Source organism: Bos indicus, chromosome 7 (genome assembly GCF_029378745.1).
Source record: "Bos indicus isolate NIAB-ARS_2022 breed Sahiwal x Tharparkar chromosome 7, NIAB-ARS_B.indTharparkar_mat_pri_1.0, whole genome shotgun sequence".
In the NCBI taxonomy this organism is placed as follows: Eukaryota; Metazoa; Chordata; class Mammalia; order Artiodactyla; family Bovidae; genus Bos; species Bos indicus.
In genome coordinates, this window is record NC_091766.1 from 109899295 (window position 1) to 109926245 (window position 26951).

Consider the following 26951-nt stretch of genomic DNA (forward strand, 5'->3'; position numbering starts at 1 on the left):
CTGCTTGAGAACAAGTATACAATGCAAAATTAATGGTCAAAATGGGTATGTGCCACAATCATCTCAAAGCATACACTGACTACTTCAGATCATGCACATACTGTATTATGCCTGTCAATAATGAAGGGAGAATATCAAGAAAGAATGCTCACTGTTGCAAAGTGTGACCCTTCCTTTCTGCATGAAAATATAAACACCAAAAGGAGGAGTAATTATATGACTAGTATTCTGAAGGATCTAGAATAATTCACTTCTCCTGGGGGAAGTTCGTTATCACACATCCTAATACATTACCAAGTTTGGTGTCATCCACTTTTCTCACTCTCTAGAGGGAAGTCTCTCCCATTTCATCAATAAGCTATCTCTTCCATTTTTTAAAGTCCAATGACACTATGATTTAATAGGGTAAAAAAGTATCCTTTTTTGCTGACAACTTGGATCTACTTCTCCAGACACAAACTGAATTTCCCATGAGAACTAGCTACTCTAAGTATTCCGTATAGTTAAAAGAAGAGGAGAAAAGAAGTAAATTTAAAAGATGAGAGGGAAAGAAGAAGGCAATGAAAAAGAAAAGAATGAATCAAATAAGGAATTAAAATATTAAGGGGATAAATAAATGACACCTTTTTAGTGAGGGTAGGAGAAGACAGAGCTGGGTTCTGGGTCATTCTCTGGCCCATTCATGCGTGAGAGTATCACCTAAGATCTGAGTAATCACAGAGCACAAAAAACTGATCTCACTTTCCTGCCACGTGGGAGATCCCATTCTTGCCCTAACCTAGGATTTTCCAAACTATACGTGTAGTCACTGCTCACAGCGTTAGCATTTGAACAAATGGGAGAAAGAAAAACAAGAAACTCTTGAGCTCACCAGGAACTTTCAGAGATGCCCTTACCTGAAATGGTTGCCATTTGAAATATATATACTATTTCACTAATGGTTTTCAACCGTATATTTTTAATAGATTGTGAGTTCCTTGGAAACAGGGAATGTTTTATAATAATTGATTTGTCCCATATTAGTTTTCTGCGGGGAGCCGGTGAGGCATTCTGCTCATGACAAAGGTCATGAGGAAGGAGGCTCGGCATACGCAAAGGCGGGATCGAGCCTCAGGAGTCCCCCGGATATTCTCGAGCATTTTCCCCCAAAAAAACCAGAGTCTGCCTACTTTATTGCTTTGTGCTCTCACCTCTGACTTTACTGGGGGCTGTCCCCTACCACCATCTCTCTCTCTCTGTCAAAGAGTTAACTTACAGCTCCAATTAATAAAGTTCCTGGGCAATTAGGAGTGTTTAAATCCAAACCCCTCAGATGGCTCTCTAACTCGCCTGACAAGTTTACCCGGACTCCTGCAGCTATGCATACGATTGTTTACAGTCTCCTAGCCTCCAGAGGCACGGGAAGCTTAAGATATTCAAATAGCTTAGAGCCTCTCAGAGAGTTAAAACCTGTCAGAATAAACTAGTAAAGGATTTCATTGATGAGTCAATGCTTGTTGCCAAGTTTTCACATCCCCTGAATTGTATCCTTGAATGTGTATTAATTAATAGTTGGTATATAGTAAAAAATAAGTAGTGGCCTTGGTGTTAGTAACTTTAGACCCTTAAGGTAATAAATTCTTTCCTTTGTTGTAAACCCATTACACATCCGCCCTATAGGAATGCAATTTTATCTTTGGAAGATGGTGCCAAACCTTAAAATAATTACTCTTAGAGAAAATAAGTCTTTGTTGATAAGTCCTTGTCAAGAGTCATAAAATGTTAGTAGGCCTTCTGGCCAGAAGATGATGTAAATCACCTAAACCATTTGTATACGATAAATTTGCAGGAAAGAAACCTTGGTTTTTGATAAGAATCAAAGACTGCTGACTTTGCATCCCCTATTATCCTCTATGTGTAACTTAGGGTATAAAAGCCCCTGTTAAAAATAAAGCTACGGGCCTTGTTCACCAGCGCTTGGTCTCCTCATGTCATTCTTCCCTTTAACTTCCACCTGAGTCTCCATCTGGAGCGCGGAACCCACCACGCTTACTAATTATGCCTGGGCTTCTAAGACCCACTCGAGAAGGTGTCTAGGGTGAGACACCTTCTGCTATTCGAGAGGGCGCCTGCGGCCTACGTAAGTGGTGCAAACTTCTTGTCTTGAAGTTTTATTGGTCTCCCGCGTAAACCAAGCCACTCAGCTTCTTTTCTCCACTGAATTTTCCTACTGAGCTATCCTCATTCTATTGTTCTCTATATCTCTAATTAGCATATAAATAGTCGCCTAGGCCGTCTCTCCTTCGAATACCCTGGATCAGCTGGGGCTGGTCCCCAGCAGTTTTCTTTTCCAAAATCTTTGAAGTGGCTTGCTATAAATGCATTCAGTTCAGTTCAGTTGCTCAGTCGTGTCCGACTTTTTGCGACCCCATGAATCACAGCACGCCAGGCCTCCCTGTCCATCACCATCACCTGGAGTTCACTCAAACTCACGTCCATCGAGTCAGTGATGCCATCCAGCCATCTCATCCCCTGTCAACTCCTCTTCCTCCTGCCCCTAATCCCTCCCAGCATCAGAATCTTTTCCAGTGAGTCAAGTCTGCGCATGAGGTGGCCAAAGTACTGGAGTTTCAGCTTTAGCATCATTCCTCCCAAAGAACACCCAGGGCTGATCTCCTTCAGAATGGACTGGTTGGATCTGCTTGCAGTCCAAGGGACTCTCAAGAGTCTTCTCCAACACCACTGTTCAAAAGCATCAATTCTTCGGCACTCAGCTTTCTTCACAGTCCAACTCTCACATCCATACATGACTCCTGGAAAAACCATAGCCTTGACTAGACGGACCTTTGCTGGCAAAGTAATGTCTCTGCTTTTGAATATGCTATCTAGGTTGGTCATAACTTTTCTTCCAAGGAGTAAGCATCTTTTAATTTCATGGCTGCAGTGATTTTGGAGCCCCCAAAAATAAAGTCTGACACTGTTTCCACTGTTTCCCCATCTATTTCCCATGAAGTGGTGGGACCAGATGCCATGATCTTCGTTTTCTGAATGTTGAGCTTTAAGCCAACTTTTTCAGTCTCCTCGTTCACGCTTTTGCATATCTGAGGTTATTGATATTTCTCCCAGCAATCTTGATGCCAGCTTGTGCTTCTTCCAGCCCAGCGTTTCTCATGATGTACTCTGCATATAAGTTAAATAAGCAGGGTAACAATATACAGCCTTGACGTACTCCTTTTCCTATTTGGAAACAGTCTGTTGTTCCATGTCCAGTTCTAACTGTTGCTTCCTGACCTGCATATAGGTTTCCCAAGAAGCAGGTCAGGTGGTCTGGTATTCCCATCTCTTTCAGAATTTTCCACAGTTTCTTGTGATCCACATAGTCAAAGGTTTTGGCATCATCAATAAAGCAGAAACAGATGTTTTTCTGGAACTCTCTTGCTTTTTCAATGATCCAGCAGATGTTGGAAATTTGATCTCTGGTTCCTCTGCCTTTTCTAAAACCAGCTTGAACATCTGGAAGTTCACAGTTCATGTATTGCTGAAGCCTGGCTTGGAGAATTTTGAGCATTACTTTACTAGTGTGTGAGATGAGTGCAATTGTGCAGTAGTTTGAGCATTCTTTGCCATTGCCTTTCTTTGGGATTGGAATGAAAAGTCACCTTTTCCAGTCCTGTGGCCACTGCTGCATTGGTACTAAATAAAAGATAAGGAAAAAAAAAAAACCAAGAGTCAAGACAAAAGAAAGGTACCAAGGAATAAAAAAATGTGGGAATCGGGTATAGGGAGGGTCATCTGCTGTGCTGTGCTTAGTTGCTCAGTCGTGTCTGACTCTTTGTGACACCATGGACTGTAGAACATTATTAAGAAATGAAGAATTAAGACGAGTTCAAAAATGACTTCTGATCTTCCAAACCATCATTGCAAAGGAGAGAATATAGTGGACTCTACACGTTCATTAGGGGGAGCCAGTGTTTCTTCTGCCTACGATCATCATCATTAGCACTATGGGGCTCAGCCTCATGCGCTGCATAGAAAGAAAAAGAAGAAAGAAACATAATATATACTCAAATCCTCAGTAAGCTGAAGTATAGATTAGCTCCAGTATTCTGGCCTGGAGACTTCTCCATGGGGTCAAAAAGAGTCGGACGTGACTGAGCCACTGTCACTTCATAGATCTTTTAAGATCATTGTCAGAAAGCAAATCACTTCCTGTTGAAAGAACTTCTCCTTAAAGCTTCCTTTTTCTAACTTTTTGATGCTATACTCCTGGAATCCACTTGAACCATTTATACATATACATTATGTAAAGTAAATGGCGGTCATAAAAGGGAAGCCCAAAATAAATATGGCTTAAAGGAAAGGGAGACCACATCCAGGTAAGGGAGCACTTATGAAGGAGCCGTCTGAGTGAGTACTGAGCGCTAGGAGAACACCGGCCCCCGGGACGCGAGGCTGGGAAGAACACGACCTTGCGCCTGCTCAGTTGCTCAGCTGTGGCTGACTCTTTGTGACCCCATGGACTGTAGGCTCCGCGGCCCGTGGAATTTTCCAGACAAGAACACTGGAGTGGGTTTCCATTTCCTACTCCCGCGGATCGAACCCGTGTCTCTTACATCTCCCGCACTGGCAAGCAGGTTCTTTACCACTGGCCACCTGGCAAGCCCCAAGGACACCTTAAGAGCATATTAACTTCAGCTGCTATTTGGCAGACGTCTAGGAGAATAAAGGAGATAAGGCTGGAAAGACAGCTTGGATTCAGGTGGGGACGGATGACTGTAAATGTCAAGGCAACTGGGATCGGTTAAGCAAGAGGTGCTGAGCATCAGACCGAAGGGGCCTACGAGGCCACCCAGTAACAGGGAAGGAGATCGAGTCCTCCGGGCCAGTGTTCCGCGCAGTGCAGACTGCAGAGAAGTCCTCCAGGATGCTCAGGAGGAGGCAGCTCCCTCTCTGCCCTGCGTCCACGAAACCCGACGGAGACGCAGTTCTCAAGGCAGACACAAAGGAAGGGAGTCGGTTCGTTTACACCCTAGAGAAACGCAAGTGGAACCTAGGCAGAAGCTGCTTTTCCCCGTCTCTGCCCCGTCAGCATGTCCCAACTCAGAGAAGAGACCTGTGTCTGAAACTCATGCCTGCCTACCCGGTCTCCAGGGACACCTCTGACGGCACAGCGGATGAATCAGGCTTTGGCATCATCCCACGAGACCCTGAGGAGCTGCTGGTGGAGGGAGAGCGGGGCGGAGGACTTCTCTTCCAAAGGATCCTGGCATGACACTAAACCCCAGACTTGGAAGGTTCCAGAAAAGCCCATCTTTTCAGTCAGCGGTGAATCATCCGCTGGCCCGCACCCCTGTTAGCACCACAACCCGGGCTTCAACCAGCGAACCGAGCACCGCTGCGGGGGTAGAGCCGCGGCGCGCCTTCCACCGAAAGGCTCCCCTTGGCTCGTGTCGCCGCCGCAGCCCGGCCCGCACCTTTCCCGCCGCGCTCGCCAGCCCGGCCTCGTTCCCAGGCTCGGCGGGGCCTGCGAGCTTTGCTGGGGCTCACGCGCGGCGATCCGGGGATGACCCCCAGGGACTCCCCAAGGACCGGGGCTCTGCAGACCCCGAAACGCAAGGCAGGGCGCTGGGGAGGGGACAGCCGGAGTCAGGTGTCAGGAGAGCCGGGACTGGGTGCTCAGCCCTCAACAGCCCGTCGGTTCGGGTCTTCCTCCCCTTAAAGTCCCCTTTGGCGCTGTCGGAGCCCAGAAGGCGGAGGCGCAACCTCTAGGGCGCTCTCCCGCTCACATCACTGCTTCTAAACTCCCTTTTCTGGATTAACAAGAGTCCGCCGCCTCGCTGTTCGTCCCGTCCCCGGAGCCCGCGGCGCCCGCGCTCAGCCCCGGCTGACCCAGAGCTTCGAGGCCGCGCGGCCGGCGTGCGCCCGGGGCTGCGCGCGGGGACGCCGGGCGCACGAGGCGCGCCTGGGGCGGGCGCTCTGGGCGGCACCTGGGTCCGCCAGGCTGCGGCTGGACCGTGGGCTTCCAAAGGGCTCGACACCAGAGAACTTGCCAAGCACCCCGGAGGTGCCCCCAGTCACCCTGAGTACCACTTTTAAGTTTTCTGAGGGTGAGGACCATTACGTCTTCTCCCGTTCGTTTCCATTTCTCATCCTCCCTGCCCTCATGGTTCCGGTCACTACTGTGGAGTCCATGCCTTTCCCTAGAAGCGCAGTCCGAGCCGAAGGCTGCACCCACCCTCCAGAGTATCCCCTGAAGTAAGTCCTTGAGTTTTCTCAGCAGCCACAGAGAAGGGAAAGCACTAGTTGAAAGTGGCCAAAGGACATTCTCAGGGTGTACGTCATGAAGGGGCAGTGGTGCCTGTCTTTACAGTGGCTACTTTTGGGGTGTTTTTCCCAAGATAGGGGTTTGGTCATGGAAACAGTCCTGTAAAGGAAAGATGTGATGGTCTCTTTCTAAAGGCACACTCAGGCACATAGCAAAGGGCAATGACAAAAGAAGGAAGGTGAGGGAAATTCCTGATAATTTTACTAATGTTAAAATTCCATAGATTTGGATAGTGCTATTTTTTTTCTTTCAGGTCATCAATTTAGAATTCTATAAAGGAAGAGAATGACATCAAGGAAAATCATTGGCCTAGGAGAAAAGAGCCCGTAGGCGTTTAGGTGCTATATATGTGGAGCCAGAAAGCTCTGGAGCATCAGGGAGACTCCAACTTAAGGCAACAATGGGTGAATATGAGCCTCAAGGGCACTGGGAATGGGAGGCAGACTGCTGCCCACCTCCTGCCCCTAGGACAGCCCCTGCCACTACTCTAGAAGCAAGCCATTGCTGGTGGAAACAGTTTAGTGTGAAACTGGGTGGGAGTGGGTTTCCAAGTACAATGCCTAATACTTCATTATTCGTTCAGTTCTTTTTAGGAAGATCTTCATCTTGCAACTGGTAGGGCTCGTGCTAACCTACAATTTTACTGACTGTGATTTTAAGAAGATTAAAGAGAGCTACCGGAACATCATTTATCAAGAACTGAATAACTATACAAAAGGGGTAAGTGAAGAAACGTTTTAAAAATGCATTTTTATAGTAAGAGTAGGCACACACACTACAATTTAACTTTTAAAGAAAGAAAAATGATTTGGAAAAAATCAAGGCCCAGCATTTTGTCAAAAAAAAATTACAAGTGATATTGAAATATATGACCTTCTAAAATGACCACCCAGAAATTGGCATACTAATTAGATCAAATATGCAGATGCTGGTGAGGAGCAGATATTGATAAGGAACTCATGGTATCCATCAAGCTTTTCTGTTCTCTGCCAGATCCTGTTCACTGGTGCAAGTAAAAAACAGAACAAAAAGACAGTGACTAAGGTCTCGAAAAAGAAAAACAGAGGGGATTCTGGTGAGCGAGGCCCTATCCAATGAGGATAGCCTGGGAGAATGTGCGCCTCGAATCTTTCTAGATGCTTTAGGATGCCCTTGCGGGATAAGGGCACTTTAGATTTTTTAATATACAGTGGATCATTTTCCTGATCATTCTAATTTATGGACAGAGCATGTATGTGTGCAGCGGATGAACGGCTACAGGGCAGATGTGGGCATTGGAAAAACAGCATTATTGTCAGACGAGTGGCCCCGCGTACAAGGTCCACTTTGGCGGGGAAGGAGGATGTCGCTCTAGGGCAGAATCATTTGATACCCAGGCTCCAACGCTAGCAGGCGGTGTCTGAGAACTCAAGAGATTCACTACATGGTCAAAGGCAGAAACTGGCACAGGAAACAGTGCCTCGGGGGAAGCTGCTCTCCGAGCATCCCAGAGCCTGGGAGCCGCGGAGAGAGGGAGGGCGGCGCTGGCTTCGCTGCTGTGAATTTGAGCCCCATCTTTGTCGTCTCCTTCCTTTCTCTCTTCCAGACGAAAGCCATCGACTTTGACCATTTCGTCTACTGTGAAGACCAGGTGAGAGGCAGCGGCTGAAGCTGGGGGGCGCGGGGACCCTGCGGGGCGCGGGGCGCGGGCGGCGGCGGGTCCCCAGGAGACGCTGGCTCGGCGCGGGGACAGGCGCACCGCGCCCAGCCCGGGAAGCCGCCCCGGTCCCGTCAGGGCGGCAGCGCGTCCTATTTGAGCGGGACTCCGGGAGCGGCTCCGCCCGCGGCCCGCGGGAGGCGGGTCCGAGACGGGCCGGGGCGCCGTCAGGGCGCCCGGGGCGGGCGCCGCTCCGTCAGTACCGCACCTCGGGCCGCGGGCCGCGGGGACCCCCGGAGCGCTCCCCTCAGCAGGAGAGCCCCCTCCCCGCCTTTCCCCGGCCCCCTCCGCCCGGCCCTCAGGAGGCGGGTCCGAGACCGGCCGGGGGCCGACGTCAGGGCGTCCCGGGGCCGTCGTCAGGGCCGCCCCTGGGGCCGCGCGGACCTCCCCCGAGCGCCCCCCGCGACCCGGGCCGGCCCTCAGGCGGAGCGCCCTTCCGCGCCAGGCCGCGTCAGCTCACTCTCTCCCCCGCCCCTCCCCTCTCCCCCCTCCCGCCCCCGCGTCTCCCTCTCCCCTCTCCTCTCTCTCTCTCTCCCCACTGCCCCTCCCTCTCTCTCTCTCTCTCTCTCTCTCTCTCTCACTCTCGCCCTCACTCTCGCCCTCACTCTCTCTCCCTCCCCCTCCCTCCCCCGCCCCTCTCTGTCTCCCTCCCTCTCTCTCTCTCCCGGCGTCTTCTCCTCCCGTGAGCGGGGCCGCCTGCGCGCAGCCCGACTGCCTCAGCAAAATCCAGAGCCTGACCTTCGAGGGGCGCCCTGGCTGCGCCGCGCCCGCCCGCGAGGCCTTCGCCGTGAGAACCCACGCCGCGCTCGCCGCCGCCTGCCCGGGCTACCGCGGGGCGCAGGTGAGCCGGGCAACCCAGTCAGCCCGCAGGGTCCCCCGGGCGAGTGAGCGCGGGGCTGGGCCCGGCGAGCCCCGACCCCCGGGGGCCCGGCGCAGAGCCTGGACCCGGGCTCTGACCTCGGAGGGAAGGAGCGGCGGAAACCTGCGGGCCGCCGAGTCCCCCCTGGCCCCGACCTCTGCTGGGGCTCTGACGCTTTGGGCCGGAGTGCGTGCTAGACCTTAGGTCCCCTTCACAGTGCGGTGGGTGAGGGTCCTGGCTTCTGGCGCATGCGGAGGAGGGTGCTGAAAAGCTAATCTCCGGGGACCCTGAAGCCCGCTCCTTCAAAATTAAAATCCCTATCTGTGGGCTCCTGAGGAGATTCGTATCCATTACGAAGGGTGAGCAGCGATGTATACTTCTTTCCTTAAATGTTACATTATCCGTTAAATCTCCACCCCATATTTGTGTAATTGCTTGCATAGTTGCTGTCTCTTTTGACTCTTTTGCATACGCAGTTACATTTGAATGAATGTATAACTTTAAATATGGAAACAGTAGTGCAGAGCTAGGGGCAGGAAGTCTGGGGACAGTCTCGCCTGACTTTGAACCCTAGCCCCGTAACTTCTGTGAAAACTCAGGTAAATTACCTGGTCTCTGTGTGCTTAGTTCCATCTGAAAAATGAGGATCGTAGAATCAAGTTCCATGCAGAACGTTTGCAAGGATAAAATGAGTCAATATATGTAAAAGCACTTGGAACAGTGCGTGGTATGTACCCAGTTCTCAGTATTTATTTCAGCGGTCAAGTAAAGCAGGCAATTTATCTTCCTAATGACAAACTAAAAAGACAAAAAAAAAAAAAAAACCAGTGCAGATTTGTATGATTTTGGCCTGTTCACCAATGGACTTTATCAGTCTGTACACTAAATGGATGACTAAGACTGTCAGTTTTAGGGATTGAAGCCGTAGGGTTCTGGAATGAGCTATCGTTGGATATTCAGTACCAGGCAGCCATATGAAAAACCTGTTTGGCTGTGTATCTCCTGTTAAGGAGACTCTGGCAAATCTACAGATGACCACAATGATATTCATCGTTGTAAGAGCATAGGGGACATTCTAGGTAAGTTTAGACAGCATGTGAAAAAGGGAAAGTTTGGAGTGATTTATTTTAGCCCTCTCTCAAGCCCAAAGGCAGCCTAAAATCAGTGATTTAGCAGATGGTAGGTTGTAAGCTTTTTGCTTAATAACCTGGTGACCTATATTGATCTGAATACTGTGTGTTTAGGAGGCCCAGTCTCTACTCAAGAGTAATTCAGGTGAAGGAATACGCCGGAAGATGATTGCAATCGTTTGTTTTTTTTTTTGACAGACTCCTCTTGAGAATAAGCCTTCAGGTGTCTGTGGTACATCTTAGAGATTGGGAGGGACAGAGGCTGGGGGCACTCTGGGTACAAGTAATAGGTCTGTTGAATTATATCTATAAAGAAGCATAAGATAACTCTTTCTTGAAGAACTTAGGATCTTGCCAGGGAGATTATGAAATTTTCAGCTCTCGTCTATTTAATAAATATTCAGTTTCTCATGTATAAAACTTAGTGCTCAGTGCTATGGGGAATATCCATGATGTAATAATAACAACAGCTCTAAGTGAGAACCAGTTAAGTGATAAACACTCTGAAATGCTAGACGAATTTCCAAAAGAGATGTCTGAGCAATTAGCAGAGGCCTTGCGAAGGAGGCGGGGCTTGCCCTTGAAGTCTGTGGGTGGAGAGATGGGAGGGCATTCCTCTGGAGAACGCAGGTAGGAGCTGTGTGGGTGTCTTGGGGGACACATTGAGAGGTAGGTTTGCATAAAGACAAATTATCAGCCAAAGATAGTGATGATTAATTTTGACTATTGCTTCTCCTATTCCACAGATAAATAATACCCAGACAATGAGGAAAATAAGGAAAAGACAAATCAAAAGAAAGGAGTGCCTGGAACAAGTCACATACTTGAAAGAACTGTGGCAGCGTCTCAGTCGCATTTCATAAAAACAAAATAAACCTTCAATAAAGTCACATTTCCCAGCAAGAAAGCAAATCGTTTTTATTAGGTAGATGGAATGTTAACTCTGTGACATTTAAGAGACCACCAATGTTTTCTTTGTTTGTTTTAATTTCAGAGGGTTTCTTAGCTTGTTTTTGTAAGTATCTGTTGTTTAATGTAAGTGTATAATGTGGGGAAAGTATTAGCCCTCAAATGTCACGGGAGGCTTTTTTTTTTTTTTTTTTTTTTAAGCATTAATGCCTGAGCCACTGGCTTTGTGGCAGTAATTCTCAGCTAGAACTATATAAACCCTACTCAAGGAAAGAATCTAAAAGTTGAGTGGAAGGAGAATTTTTCTCTTGGGAGATAAAAATGTTGAACTTGATAGCATGTAAACCTCTGTTTAAAAGGCAAACATTCACAAAGGAAGATGAAAACAAAAGGAGTGCTCAAAGTTGTACATATAATGAAGCAGCATGAAATAAGTTCCAAGCAAAGTGTTGTGAAAATATTCTAAGCCAAATTTAAAAAATTACCTAACAGACAAGAGTGGTATATGCAAGCCTATCCTGAAGAAGTGCCTTTGTTAGAGCTAAAATATATTTTAAAATTTATGGAATATATCTTTAATTTATTTTGTAAGCAGTTTTTAAAATGTACATATTGCTTTGTTATCAACACTATTTTTTCTTAATAAAAAATTCTCAAATTCATTTCTTAGGAGTGATCTTTTTAATGTAGTAGACAGTTTGCACATACATACCTTTCTGAGGGGCATCGCTTTTCTTCAGCTCTTTCCCCTCCCTTTCTGTACTGTGCCTGGAGTCTGCCTATAGAGAGAATATTGGGAATAGGTGAATTCAGGATGCTTTCCCATCATCCTTTCTCTTAAATTATGTCTCTAGTCCTTCTTTCTTTCCCTTGTTGAACTTCCCCACACCTGAGAGAAACAAAGGAGGCAAAGGTCACCAAGGGACGTCAAGTCCATTCTCCGATTCTTGAATGCTTGCTGCACGCTAGAGCTGTAGGCACCCTTTGACTCACCGTCCACTCAGAATGCTCTGGACATCAGTGGAAGGGGCCGCCCGAGCCATGCAGTCCAGGTGACGGAGCAGGACAGGGATACATCAGTTTCTCCTGTGAGTAGAAATTATCCCCTGGCCACTGCCCAGGAGGCTAGTGCTGAGGAATGATACAAGAGGGGAAGGTCAGGGTTCCTAAATCTACCTTACCTGCCAAGAGGTAAAAAGAAGCTTATATTATGCATCCAGTTAGCATTTACAAAGCAACTACTATGTGCCAGGCCCTCAGTCAAGTATTGGGGATACAAAAGTAAACAAGACACAGCTCTACCCAGAGAAGCTCAGATATAGCTGGAGAGAAAGTTTCCTTTGCCCTGAGGGAAATCAGGACATAACTTCTTTCCCAAAACTTTCCTCTAAAGACCTGGCCCAGGACCTTAAGTGCCATTATAAGAGGAACTATGTATCCTTCTTCTGTGTATCCCATTGGAGTTTTAATATAAAAATAATCATTTATATTACTATCAAGGAAAAGTAATGAGCAAGATTTTCTCATATAAATCTATAACTTTTAGATTAAATCTATTAACCGTATAATGCTAGTAACTTTTCCAAATTAAAAGAATAGGATTATACATTTCTACTTTTTGAAATGTATTGCAGTTTCTTGGTGGACTAATACATGGTCAGTTTTATAAATGTCCTGTTGTGCTCATGCTTAGTCGCTCAGTTCAGTTCAATTGCTCAGTCATGCACAACTCTTGGCAACCCCAAGGACTGCAGCATGCCAGGCCTCTCTGTCATTGCCAACTCCTGGAGTTTACTCAACTCATGTCCATTGAGTTGGTGATGCCATCCAACCATCTCATCCTCTGTTGTCCCTTTCTCCTCCTGCCTTCAATCTTTCCCAGCATCAGGGTCTTTTCCAATGAGTCAATTCTTCGCATCAGGTGGCCAAAGTACTGGAGTTTCAGGTTCAGCATCAGTCCTTCCAATGAATATTCAGGACTGATTTCCTTTAGGATGGACTGGCTGGATCTCCTCGCAGTCCAAGGGACTCTCAAGAGTCTTCTCCAACACCACAGTTCAAAACCATCAATTCTTTGGCATTCAACTTTCTTTATACTCCAGCTCTCACATCCATACATGACTACTGGGGAAACCATAGCTTTGACTAGATGGACTGCTGTTGGAAAAGTAATGCCTCTGCTTTTTAATATGCTGTCTAGGCTGGTCATAGCTTTTCTTCCAAGGAGTAAGCGTCTTTTAATTTCATGGCTGCAGTCACCATCTGCAGTTGCCGGGGACCAGCCCCGGCTGATCCAGGGTATTCGAAGGAGAGACGGCGTCGGCGAGGGTCAGGATACGATAGCTTCAATTAGATACTAATTAGAGATATAAAGAGTAATAGAATAAGGATAGCTCAGTAGGAAAATTCAGTGGAGAAAAGAGGCTGAGTAGCTTGGTTTACGCGGGGGACCAATAAAACTTCAAGACAAGAAGCTTGCACCACTTACGTAGGCCGCAGGCGTCCTTCCGTTCTCCCAAAGGAGAGGAGACACTGAGGCCTCCCCGGTCGGATCTTAGAAGCCCAGGCATAATTAGTAAGCATGGTGGGTTCCGCGCTCCAGATGGAGACTCAGCCAGAGTGAGAGAGAGAGCGACATGGGGAGACCAGTATTTCGAGAAACTGATCCCAATTCTTTATTTTCCAGAGTCTGTTTTTATACACTAAGATGTTATACAAAAGTCACGTGGGGACAGCAGTCCTGACTTTTATTAAAGTCAGGTGCTTCACACAAATGTATACAGAGGTCTTAGGGGTGTTACATCATCTTCTGGCCAGGGGGGCCTGCTGACAATTTACGACCCTCTCCTTGTGACAGCGGTCAGTCAATCAGGACACTTATTTCTCCAGGGCTGATTATTCTCAAAACAGACGCCACCCAAGTAAAGTTACACTCCTACAGGGTGAGGGTGTAGTGGGTTTTAGTTAAGGAAAGAATTTACTTAGCCTAAGGTCTAACGTGATTAATATCAAAGGTTAATTCTATATATTCATTAATGTGTGTAAGGGCAGGGGATATGGAGACTTAGCAACAAACATTGGCTCAACAAATGAAAAACCCTTCACCAACACAATTTCTAATTAGCCCATTATACTTATACTAATAGTTTTCTAACTTTTCTAAGGAACCTGTTTTTAGAAGGTTTAAAGCATCTTGTGCCTCTCACGGTTGGGAGGCTGTGAGCGATCACATGTGGCCGGACAAGCCTGTCAGGCAGGCCAGAGAACCTTCAGAGGAGTTTGTAGGTTAAAACACTCTTGTCACACCCAAGAGTTTTTATTGACTGGAGCTCTAGGTTAACTCCTTCTCCGAAAGAGGTGGTGGGGGACAGCCCCCCGTAAAGTCAGAGGTGTAGGTGAGCACAAAGTAGTAAAGTAGGCAGGCTCTGGTTATGGGGGTAGATGCTCGAGGATTTCCAGGGGGACTCCTGAGGCTCGATCCCGCCTTTGCGTATGTCGAGCCTCCTTCCTCATGACCTTTGCCATGGGCAGAGTACCTCACTCTGGCCCCCAACATGCAGTGATTTTGGAGCCCCCCAAAATAAAGTCTGCCACTGTTTCCCCATCTATTTGCCATGAAGTGATGGGACCAGATGCCATAATCTTAGTTTTCTGAATGTTTCTTAGTTTTTTTCACTCTCCTCTTTCACTTTCATCAAGAGGCTCTTTAGTTCTTCTTCGCTTTCTGCCATAAAGATGATGTCATCTGCATATCTGAGGTTATTGATATTTCTCTCAGCAATCTTGATTTCAGCTTCTGCTTCATCCATCCCAGAATTTCTCATGATGTACTCTGCATATAAGTTAAATAAGCAGGGTGACAATATACAGCTTTGACATACTCCTTTCCCGATTTAGAACCAATCTATTGTTCCATGTCCAGTTCTAACTGTTGTTTCTTGACTTGTATATAGATTTCTCAGGAGGCAGGTCAGGTGGTCTGGTATTCTCATCTCTTGAAGAATTTTCCACAGTTTGTTGTGATCCACACAGTCAAAGGCTTTGGCATAGTCAATAAAGTAGAAATAGATATTTTTCTGGAACTCTCTTGCTTTTTCAATGGTCTAGCGGATGTTGGCAATTTGATCTCTAGTTCCTCTGCCGTTTCTAAATCCAACTTGAACATCTGCAAGTTCACGGTTCACATATGTCCAACTCTTTGAGAACCCATGAAATGTTGCCCTCTAGGCTCCTCTGTCCATGGTTCTCCAGACAAGAATACTGGAGTGGACTGCCATTCCCTTCTCCAGGGGATCTTCCTGACCCAGGGATCGAACTCAGGTCTCCTGCATTGCAGGTGGATTCTTTACCATCTAAACCATGAGAGAAACCCTAAATATTCTATAATCAATGGGGGAAAAGTGGCAAATTCTGGTTTAAGCATATAGTTGGATATATGCCCTTTGAGGCTACCTATGTTAATTACCAATATTCTTAGTTTTCTCTTCTTCTGTCAGAAGCTGAAAAAGCTAAATTAAAGTCTACTCCTGTTATAGTTCCTTATTATCCTGTATCCTTAAAGTTTTGCTTTCTAATTGTTAGTACTCTATGTAACACCTAAAAATTCATATAAGATATTTATTGATTACCGTATCCTTTATCATTATGATTTATTTTGCTTGCCAAGTTACATATGCCCACTATTCCACTCTCAATCTTTGTTTTAGACATCTCTCTTGTATATTACTGTGTGTGGTAGAGGGAAAAATTTGAGGAAGAGAGAACATGTTTTTTCTAGTGCTGTCACTGTATTGTTACATTTTCTGTTTTTATGTTTCTACATTATTGTATAATTTTAACCTGAAAAAAGTATTTATATTTATTTCTTTCAAGCATTTGTTGACTTTTTGGTCACATCCAGTATATTGAGATCTTGAGACTCTGAATCTTGATTCTATTATTTATTTTAACTCTCCCTCTTAGGATTTCTATGGCTTAATTCAAGTTATTGAAAAAGATGATCAAGACAGGAAGAAGATTTGTTGATCTTCAAAACAGGCATCTCAATAGGCAGAAAAGTCATTTGTCCATGTTCTTTGTTTTAAAGAAATTCCTTTAATCTTGCAGAACTAAATCTCCATTTTTCTCATTATGTCCATATCAAAGTAAAGGTCAGGGGAAATTTCTCAAATGCTCTATTGAGGTCAAAGCATATTTAGTCTATATCTTCCTCCAATCTGAAAATCAAATACACTTATCAAAAAAAATTTTTTAAGTTTTTTAATGTCTCAATTGTATTCCTTTCTAAACCTTACAAACCAACTATTTTTAAAAATAATTATATTGAGCTGATCTAAGTTTTTTACTGTTCCTTTCCATTATTCAAAAGTTATGGCTTGGCCAAAAAGTTCATTGGGGTTTTTCCATAAGATCTTACAGAAAAACCTGAACAAACTTTTGAGCCAACCCAATATTTGTTGTTGTTATTTAAACACTAGGTCATGTCCAACTCTTTGCAAACCCATGGACAATAGCCACCAGGTTCCCCTGTTCATGGGATTTCCCAGGCAAGAATAATGAGTGGGTTGCCATTTCTTTCTCCAACTCAATATTAACTTATTTCACATGTTTTTGTTATAGCTATAACTCTGAGACCATCTCCTGGCTGGCATTGCACTTTTGAATACATCTATGATTTTCACACCCAGTGTTTACAGAATATCAACTAAGTTTCACTGATTGCTATTATGTACAATTATTTATGCCTAAGAAAGGCAATGCCAAAGAATGCTCAAACTACCGCACAATTGCATTCATCTCACATGCTAGTAAAGTAATGCTCAAAATTCTCCAAGCCAGGCTTCAGCAATATGTGAACCGTGAACTTCCAGATGTTCAAGTTGGTTTTAGAAAAGGCAGAGGAACCAGAGATGAAATTGCCAACATCCGCTGGATCATGGAAAAAGCAAGAGAGTTCCAGAAAAACATCTATTTCTGCTTTATTGACTATGCCAAAGCTTTTGACTGTGTGGATCACAATAAACTGTGGAAAATTCTGAAAGAGATGGGAATACTAGACCACCTGACCTGCCTCTTGAGAAACCTATATACAGGTCAGGAAGCAGCAGTAAGACCTGGACATGGAACAACAGACTGGTTCCAAATAGGAGAAGGGGTACGTCAAGGCTGTATATTGTCACCCTGCTTATTTAACTTCTATGCAGAGTACATCATGAGAAACGCTGGACTGGAGGAAACAAAAGCTGGACTCAAGATTGCCGGGAGAAATATCAATAACCTCAGATATGCAGATGACACCACCCTTATGGCAGAAAGTGAAGAGGAACTAAAAAGCCTCTTGATGAAAGTGAAAGTGGAGAGTGAAAAAGTTGGCTTAAAGCTCAACATTCAGAAAACAAAGATCATGGCATCCGGTCCCATCACTTCATGGGAAATAGATGGGGAAACAGTGGAAACAGTGCAGACTTTATTTTTCTGGGCTCCAAAATCACTACAGATGGTGACTGCAGCCATCAAATTAAAAGACGCTTACTCCTTGGAAGGAAAGTTATGACCAACCTAGATAGCATATTCAAAAGCAGAGACATTACTTTGCCAACAAAGGTTTGTCTAGTCAAGGCTATGGTTTTTCCTGTGGTCATGTATGGATGTGAGAGTTGGACTGTGAAGAAAGCTGAGCGCCAAAGAATTGATGCTTTTGAACAGTGGTGTTGGAGAAGACTCTTGAGAGTCCCTTGGACTGCAAGGAGATCCAACCAGTTCATTCTGAAGGAGATCAGCCCTGGGATTTCTTTGGAAGGAATGATGCTAAAGCTGAAACTCCAGTACTTTGGCCTCCTCATGCGAAGAGTTGACTCATTGGAAAAGACTCATGCTGGGAGGGATTGGGGGCAGGAGGAGAAGGGGACGACAGAGGATGAGATGGCTGGATGGCATCACTGACTGGATGGACGTGAGTCTGAGTGAACTCTGGGAGTTGGTGATGGACAGGGAGGCCTGGCGTGCTGCGATTCATGGGGTCGCAAAGAGACGGACACGACTGAGTGACTGATCTGATCTGATCTGTGTATTCTTGCCACCTCTTCTCAATATCTTCTGCTTCTGTTAGGTGCATACCATTTCTGTCCTTTATCGAGCCCATCTTTGCATGAAATGTTCCCTTGGTATCTCTAATTTTCTTGAAGGGATCCCTAGTCTTTCCCAGTCTGTTGTTTTCCTCTATTTCTTTGCATTGATCGCTGAAGAAGGCTTTCTTATCTCTTCTTGCTGTTCTTTGGAACTCTGCATTCAGATGCTTATATCTTTCCTTTTCTCCTTTACTTTTCACTTCTCTTCTTTTCACAGCTATTTGTAAGGCCTCCCCAGGCAGCCATTTTGCTTTTTTGCATTTCTTTTCCATGGGGATGGTCTTGATCCCTGTCTCCTGTACAATGTCACGAACCTCAGTCCATAGTTCATCAGGCACTCTATCTATCAGATCTAGGCCCTTAAATCTATTTCTCACCTCCACTGTATAATCATAAGGGATTTGATTTAGGTCATACCTGCAAGGTCGCAGGAGGGCCTAGATGAGCTATTCCATGTTCAAGGTCAGAAGGGGCGGCAGTGAGGAGCTACCCCTCGTCCAAGGTAAGGAGCAGTGGCTGTGCTTTGCTGGAGCAGCCGTGAAGAGATACCCCACATCCAAGTTAAGAGAAACCCAAGTAAGATGGTAGGTGTTGCAAGAGGGCATCAGAGGGCAGACACACTGAAACCATACTCACAGAAAACTAGTCAATCTAATCACACTAGGACCACAGCCTTATCTAACTCAATGAAACTAAGCCATGCCCTTGGGGCCACCCAAGACGGGCAGGTCATGGTGGAGAGGTCTGACAGAATGTGGTCCACTGGAGAAGGGAATGGCAAACCACTTCAGGATTCTTGCCTTGAGAACTCCATGAACAGTATGAAAAGGCAAAATGATAGGATACTGAAAGAGGAACTGCCCAGGTCAGTAGGTGCCCAATATGCTACTGGAGATCAGTGGAGAAATAACTCCAGAAAGAATGAAGGGATGGAGCCAAAGCAAAAACAATACACAGCTGTGGATGTGACTGGTGATAGAAGCAAGGTCCGATGCTGTAAAGAGCAATATTTCATAGGAACCTGGAATCAGGTCCATGAATCAAGGCAAATTGGAAGTGGTCAAACAAGAGATGGCAAGATTGAACATCGACATTCTAGGAATCAGAGAACTGAAATGGACTGGAATGGGTGAATTTAACTCAGATGACCACTATATCTACTACCGTGGGCAGGAATCCCTCAGAAGAAATGGAGTGGCCATCATGGTCAACAAAAGAGTTCGAAATGAGTACTTGGATGCAATCTCAAAAATGACAGAATGATCTCTGTTCGTTTCCAAGGCAAACCATTCAGTATCACAGTAATCCAAGTCTATGCCCCAACCAGTAACGCTGAAGAAGCTGAAGTTGAATGGTTCTGTGAAGAACCTACAAGACCTTTTAGAACCAACAGCCACAAAAGATGTCCTTTTCGTTATAGGGAACTGGAATGCAAAAGTAGGAAGTCAAGAAACACCTGGAGTAACAGGCAAATTTGGCCTTGGAGTACAGAATGAAGCAGGGCAAAGACTAATAGAGTTTTGCCAAGAAAATGCACTGGTCATAGCAAACACCCTCTTCCAACAACACAAGAGAAGACTCTACACATGGGCATCACCAGATGGTCACCACCGAAATCAGGTTGATTATATTCTTTGCAGCCAAAGATGGAGAAGCTCTATACAGTCAGCAAAAACAAGACCAGGAGCTGACTGTGGCTGAGATCATGAACTCCTTATTGCCAAATTCAGACTTAAATTGAAGAAAGTAGGGAAAACCACTATACCATTCAGGTATGACCTAAATCAAATCCCTTATATGAATTATAAAGTACATAATAAATAAAAGACCATGCAAATTATAAGAAAAATATTATGAATTTAGCTATTTAAATGCCTGTTTCTAGTGTTTTTTATTTTATCTTCTGTCTAAGACTGTTTTGCAGCAGTGGGAATAAGGTTGAAAACTTTAATCACATGATTGCTGACAGCTTAGCAATTTTGTCCTTAAAATTTTTGATTGAAGATTTTTGTTCCAGCTAAGATGGAGTAACATGTCTGGATTTAGCCTCCTCCCTGGAACAACCTCCCCCAACCCCAAACACACACACACACACACACACACACACACACACACACTCCAAGGAAAAAAAATACATGGAAAATATATGGAATAGTGGTTTTCAAAATACTGGCCTTCTAGTGACAAAGGACAGTAATGCTGAAAAAGGAAACAAAGGAAGTTTGTTACCAGTTACCCAGCTTACTGGCTTGAGTTTCCTGACAGTGGCTCAGGCAGGGCACTGAGGCAGAGCGAGCAGGCCTCCTGAATTGAAGAAATAGGCTGAGAGTCCAGGTAGACCACGCGGTGGAGCTCAAGGGACAGAGAGGTACACAGAGAACTAAACCTGAGAGTGGCAGAGGGCCTCCCTAGAGAGTTCAGCAGATCCCTGACTAGTTACATGTGTTCTCAGCGGCACTGCAAGGAACCTGTCCAGGACCAGGGAAAGAGACTGCTGAGAAATTAGACGACAGTGGCCGGTTCTCAGGGTCAGGAAGATTCCTGTTACCACCAGCTAAACAGAAAAACCTCAATTCAGTAGGCATTGGGTTGGGTGCTCAGAAGAGTCTCATCTCAGGAATGGAAAATCATTAGCCCAAGTCTAAGTGCTGCAGTGATCCCACCTAACAAATCCTAAAAGCAAGACTTGAAAGGGGCAAATGGTGTCCCAGTAATTTTGGTGCACTCCGTGACAAACCTCAAGAATATTTATAGGAATAAAAAATATCCAACAAGACAAAATTCACGTTTGGCATGCAATTTAAGATTATCAGACATGAGGAAGTAGGGAAATACAACCCATGATGAGAAGAAAAAATGAAAGTTAAAACTAACATAGGAGTTAAAATTAGCAGGCAAGGACAGTAGAGCAAGTTTTTTGGTAACTGTTTTCAATAGGTCCAAAAAGTTAAATAGAGATGATGAAGATATAAACAAGACCCAAGTTCAACTTCTAGAGATGAAAGCTGCAATATATGAAATGAAAAATACAGTGACACCATTAATAGTAGATTAGATATTGCAGAAGAAAAGATCAGTCAACTTGAAAACATACCAATAAAGAGTATCCAAAGTTAAACACATGGAGAAAAAATGATTGGAAGTGAAAAGACCATCAGTGAGCCGTAAAACAGCTGCAAGTGCCTAATGCATGTCTGTAGCGGGGATTCCTAATAATGTACTGTCACAGCCTTGAGAAATCCCACAGAAATAGCACCTGGAAACACAGAATATATTAAGAAATCAAGTTAATGCTTATCTTCCATGTTTTTCTTAAGAATAATCTCCTTGTTACAGATGCCAAGGCCAGACCCAGAAGGGAGTATGACTGGGGTCAGTGAAGTGCGGACCTTGGAGCACCGGGTCGGTGTGCACCCACTGATTGTCCCTGAGACCAGCCCAGAAGGGATGGCCTGGGCAACACAAGGAGACTGGGATCATGTCAGTGAAGTCCATGACACGTAGGAGTAGGTGATTAACACAGCTCGTGTCTTGAGAAAGGTAAGATCTGAGAAAGTCTTGTAGTCTGCAGTCAGGAATAAAAGTTGGACTCAGAGCGGACTCTGCACCTCAGTCCAGTAAAGGCTGCAGAGCCCCAGCCCTTTGCCCCAGGTTTCATGCTCTGTCTTCATTCTCGTCGCTCCTGGACCATTAGGGCAACAACTGGCGCCCAACGTGGGGCTGGAGTGAAAGACCGCAAGAGCAAGTGAAACTACGGCGAGCCAGAAGCTGGGACGGCGGAGCGGCCTCTGAGAATTCCCGTGGTGAGTCCTTCGGGCATTTGATCAGGGCTAAAACGGAGGGTGTGGACAGTGCACTACCACCAATGTACGTGTTTACTAAGACAGCCCTGGAAGTGGGGGCGCTTCTGTTAGTGAAGGGCGACTATTAGAACTGTTGCAAGCCACAGATAAATAATGCTGCTGGTTCCCATCAATAGGGGCCTTAGATTTAAAAGTCTGGGAAAAGGTTGGAGCCCAGTTAAAGAAAGAACGTGCAAAAGGAACTCTGCTCCCTATTTCTATTCAGAGTACATGGCCATTAATTAAATCGATACTGGAACCTTGGCACACTTGTGATTCTTTTGATGAAAGTGATGATGACTCTTTTGAAAAACCTCAAAGTCCAGAGTATGTGGACTCTGAGGGAAAGGGCAAGCCCCCGGTGGCTGCCAAGGGAGATGAGGGAGCTTTTCCTCTGCCTCGCCCACCCCGACCCCCACTGCCACCACCTGCTTTTGCAGGGAGCATCTTCCACTGAGAGTCTATGCCCACTCCTCATCTTTCATCCACACTGAAAGGAATTTTACAAGCACCACAGGACGGAGATTTAGACGCTTTTCCTACTGCCTTTCCCTTTACTATCCATGAGAGGGTAGCTCCTGGTATCCATCCTAACAACCCTAATGGAGTCTATGAGGCTATTCATGAAACTTTTCCTTTTAAAATCCTAAAGGAATTAAAACAAGCCAGTACAAAATTATGGTGTAAATTCCCCGTTCACAGTGGGAATAGTTCAGGGTGTGGCAGAGGGCAATCACCTCATTCCAGTAGATGGATCGACATTAGCAAAAACAATCTTAGCCCCAGGGGAATTTCTTCAGTTTAGAACTTGGTAACCGGACCATGCTGAGACCCAGGCTACATGATCAGACTCATAATATCCCTGTTTCATTAGAACAACATGTAGGGATAGGTCCATGGGGCAGAGAGAATGATCAAATATGTATGAAGGATCAAGCCATAGAGCAACTGCAAAGGTCTGCTTGAGGGCATGAGAGAAAATAGAGTCAAAAAGCCAGACTTCTGTTTCCTTTCAAAAAATTGTCCAGGGGCCTAAGGAGCGCTATACTGAATTTACTGCCCAATTACAAGCCTGCAGCCTGCATGCAAGTCACAAATGTCAAGGCGGCAGATGTCATTATAATTGTTGGCTTATGACAGTGTTAACATGGATTGCAAGAAGGTAATGAACCCTTTGAAAAGAAAAGCTAGTTTGAAGGATTATGTTAAACTATGCCAGGGAGTGGGAACCGAACCCTTTAAAGCTGATTAGGCTATGGCAGGATTTCCACTTCCAAAATTTCCCAGCACTTGCGTTAATCGTGGGAAACCTGGACATACTAGAGTCGAATGTAAGAAAGGGAACTTTCAAAAAGGTAATTCACAAAAGGGGAATGTTCCTGGCCTCTGTGTAAAATGTAAAAAAGGAAATAATTGGGCAAATCAGTGCCGTTCTAAATTTCATAAGGATGATTCCCTGCTTTCAGGAAACGGCCTCAAGGTAAGCTCCCAGCCCCGGCAAACAAGAGAGCCTAATCCTGTTCAGACTCCACAAATGTCTCCCCAACTACTCCCGCCAGCAACAATGGTCAGGATTACATGCCGCGTCATGGAATCATCCCCAGCAACCCAAAGAAACACAGCCCTTGATGTAAGCAGTGGTCAGGATATTATTGTTACCCCTGGAGAGACACCAGCTATTATCTCAACAGGAATATTTGGACTGCTTCCTCAGGGGACTGTTGGGTTATTGTTAGGAAGATTGGGACTAACTTCCTGGGAAGTTCAAGTTCATTCTGGAGTTATAGATAGTAATTATAAAGGAGAATTGAAGGCCATGGTCTCTACCACTCTTCCTTAAAAGGTTTCTAAAGGGGATAGAAGTGCTCAGCTTTTAATTCTGCCTTATGTGGATATAGGACATTCAAACAAAAAGCGCAGCTCCGGGAGATTTGGAAGCACGGGTCAGGCTCATATTTTTCTCACTGAAAAGATTTTGGAATCCAGACCCAGTTGTCAAGTCAATGTAAGTGGCAAAATTTTCAAGGTTTAATAGATACTGGAGCCAATGTTTCTATTATCATCATCTCTCAACATTGGCCTAAAGCATGGCCAGCTAGCCTGCTCCAATGTCTATTGTAGGTCTGGGACAGGCACAAGGACTAAAAAGAAGCACTATGGTATTGTCTTGTTCAGGGCCTGATAAACAATCAGCAACTATCCAATTGTCAGGGGAATGTAATCTCCTCGTCACAACAAAAATTTGAAGCGATGGACATTAAGGCCCTCAGTGCATCAGAGCTCTCAGACAGTGTTACAGCTCTGTGTTACAGCTCAGTTTTACTTAGAAAATAAAGGAAACTACATCCTCGAGGCATGAGAGCATGCCGACCCAAAAGACATGAAGAGAAGAGATAGGGAGAAAGAGAGACAGAGAGAGAAAGCGCCTGAAAAAGAGAGACCCCCAGCCCTTTGGCTCCTCTTCTAATATGTTTTTCCTCCCCCTGGGCCTGCCCTATGTAAATTGGGCTAGCCAGGAGTGCTGTTTCTTCTACCTGAGGTCCTCACTCTAGTCCTCAGACTTCCTTAGTTCTATTTTGCGGGACTTTCCCTTCCTTCTCTTTCAGTCACCACCATTCTGGACTCCCGTTTCCTATTCTAACTACCTAACATTCCCCCTTCAAGAGATGGGAGGCCCAATTCTTTGGGAATACAGACGTCGAGGTCTTTCTGGCTACTTCCTGCTGAACTGGGATGGTGAGGGGCCTTGGGCCTTCCCCTCTTGCTAGTATCAGGCCTCAGAGTACTTATAGCAGTGTCCATCTAACTGTCACTGATATTTTCCATGGTCAGCTGTAGTTTTATATACCCTTGTTGAACTGGAACTGCATGTTGTAGCTTGTTGACCTGGGCAGAGACAAAATGGGTTAGACAAGTGATAATACATGGAGCAATCAAAAGCAGCATCAGTACGGCATAACAAGGATTAGTAGGGGCATTAGCCAACTCCAAATTCCCATGGCCAGGATGGCTCAAGTCCCTCCTTGTTCAGGGATCAGAAGATTTATCTCCTGTCTATTTTGGAGTACAATCCCTGCCAAGCTGTGTTGGCTCTTTAGAGCGTCCTGAGAAATCTTATCCTCAGAAATTTGATTTTGGGGCTGTTCATTAGAATGGCGCTCATTGGTAGTCCTGAATAGGTATCTGAGATCTCCCAGGGGCTCACAGGTGTATTGAGTGTCCTCTTCTGTTTTCTTCCACGGGTTGACTCATGATTAGTGAGTCATGTCCTGGTACCTTGACTGCTCTGGGGGTAGAAAGTATTACAGGGTAGGGGCCCTTCCTTGTGGGATGGAGTTGAGCCTTTGGGGACCCATCTTTCCACACTTTAATTAGGACTTCAGTCCCTGGAGTATATAGTGGTGACTCCTTAGAATGTTTTGGGTCCTGGTTCACACCACCCAAGCATATATCCTATTGGAATTGACAAATGGCCATGGTATAAGACCGGAGGGTCTGAGCCTCTGAATCTAGGAAGGAGTCATTGACATAAATAAAAGGTCTCCCATGTAGCATCTCATAAGGGCTAAGAAGAACCTGTTCCTTAGGGGCAATATGGGTGCAGAGGAGAGCTATTGTAAAGCCTCCTTCCATCCCAGGGAGGTCTCCTGGGTTATCTTTTTTTTTTTTTTTTTTTTTTGCTGATTTTAAGAGTTGATTGCCTCTTTCTACTTTTCTTGAAGATTGAAGCCTCCAGGCACAATGGATATAATAAGTAATGCCCAATGCTTTAGAGACCCCTTGGGTGACCTCAGAAGTAAATGATGTCCCATTGTCATTTTGTAATGACCTGGAAGACCAGGTCATTACAAAATGGAATGGAATGGGTGAATTTAACTCTGATGACCATTATATCTACTACTGTGGGCACGAAACCCCTAGAATAAATGGAGCCATCATGGTCAACAAAAGGGTACAAAATGCAGTATTTGGATGCAATCTCAAAAATGACAGAATGATCCCTGTTTGTTTTCAAGGCAAACCATTCAATATCACGGTAATCCAAATCTATGCCCTGACCAGTAATGCTGAAGAAGCTGAAGTTGAATGGTTCTATGAAGACCTACAAGACCTTTTAGAACTAACACCCAGAAAAAGATGTCCTTTTCATTATAAGGGACTGGAATGCAAAAGTAGGAAGTCAAGAAACACCTGGAATAACAGGCAAAGTTGGCCTTGGAGTACAGAATGAAGCAGGGCAAACACTAACAGAGTGTTGCCAAGAGAATGCACTGGTCATAGCAAACACCCACTTCCAACAACACAAGAGAAGACTCTACACATGGACATCACCAGATGGCCAACACCAAAGTCAGATTGATTATATTCTTTGCAGCCAAAGATGGAGAAGCTCTATACAGTTAACAAAAACAAGACTGGGACCTGACTTTGGCTCACATCATGAACTCCTTATTGCCAAATCAGACTTAAATTGAAGAAAGTAGCGAAAACATGTGGGACCATTCCAGTATGACCTAAATCAAATCCCTTATGATTATACAGTGGAAGTGAGAAATAGATTTAAGGGACCAGATCTGATAGATGCCTGAAGAATTATGGACAGAGGTTCATGACACTGTACAGGAGACAGGGATCAAGACCATCTGCAAGAAAAAGAAATGCAAAAAAGCAAAGTGGCTGTCTGAGGAGGCCTTACAAATAGCTGTGAAAAGAAGAGAAGCGAAAAGCAAAGGAGAAAAGGAGAGACATATCCATTTGAATGCAGAGTTCCAAAGAATAGCAAGGAGAGATAAGAAAGCCTTCCTCAGTGATCAGTGCAAAGAAATAGAGGAAAACAACAGAATGGGAAAGACTAGACATGTCTTCAAGAAAATCAGAGATACCAAGGGAACATTTCATGCAAGGATGGGCTCAATAAAGGACAGAAATGGTATGGACCTAATAGAAGCAGAAGATATTAAGAAGAGGTGGCAAGAATACACAGAAGAACTGTACAAAAAAGATCTTCATGACCCAGATAATCACAATGGTGTGATCACTCACCTAGAGCCAGACATCCTGGAATGTGAAGTCAAGTGGGCCTT

At 45.1% G+C, this 26951-nt stretch overlaps 1 protein-coding gene across 1 annotated transcript; it reads left to right on the forward strand.

Moving 5' to 3' along the window:
* Positions 1 to 6142: 6142 nt before the first annotated feature.
* Positions 6143 to 11560, forward strand: TSLP (thymic stromal lymphopoietin). The gene is made up of 5 exons (XM_070792308.1): positions 6143 to 6234; positions 6898 to 7024; positions 7890 to 7934; positions 8707 to 8841; positions 10736 to 11560. Exons 1-5 carry the CDS (start codon positions 6143 to 6145, stop codon positions 10850 to 10852), a joined length of 516 nt encoding a protein of 171 aa, XP_070648409.1. The 3' UTR covers positions 10853 to 11560.
* The last annotated feature ends 15391 nt before the right edge of the window (positions 11561 to 26951 follow it).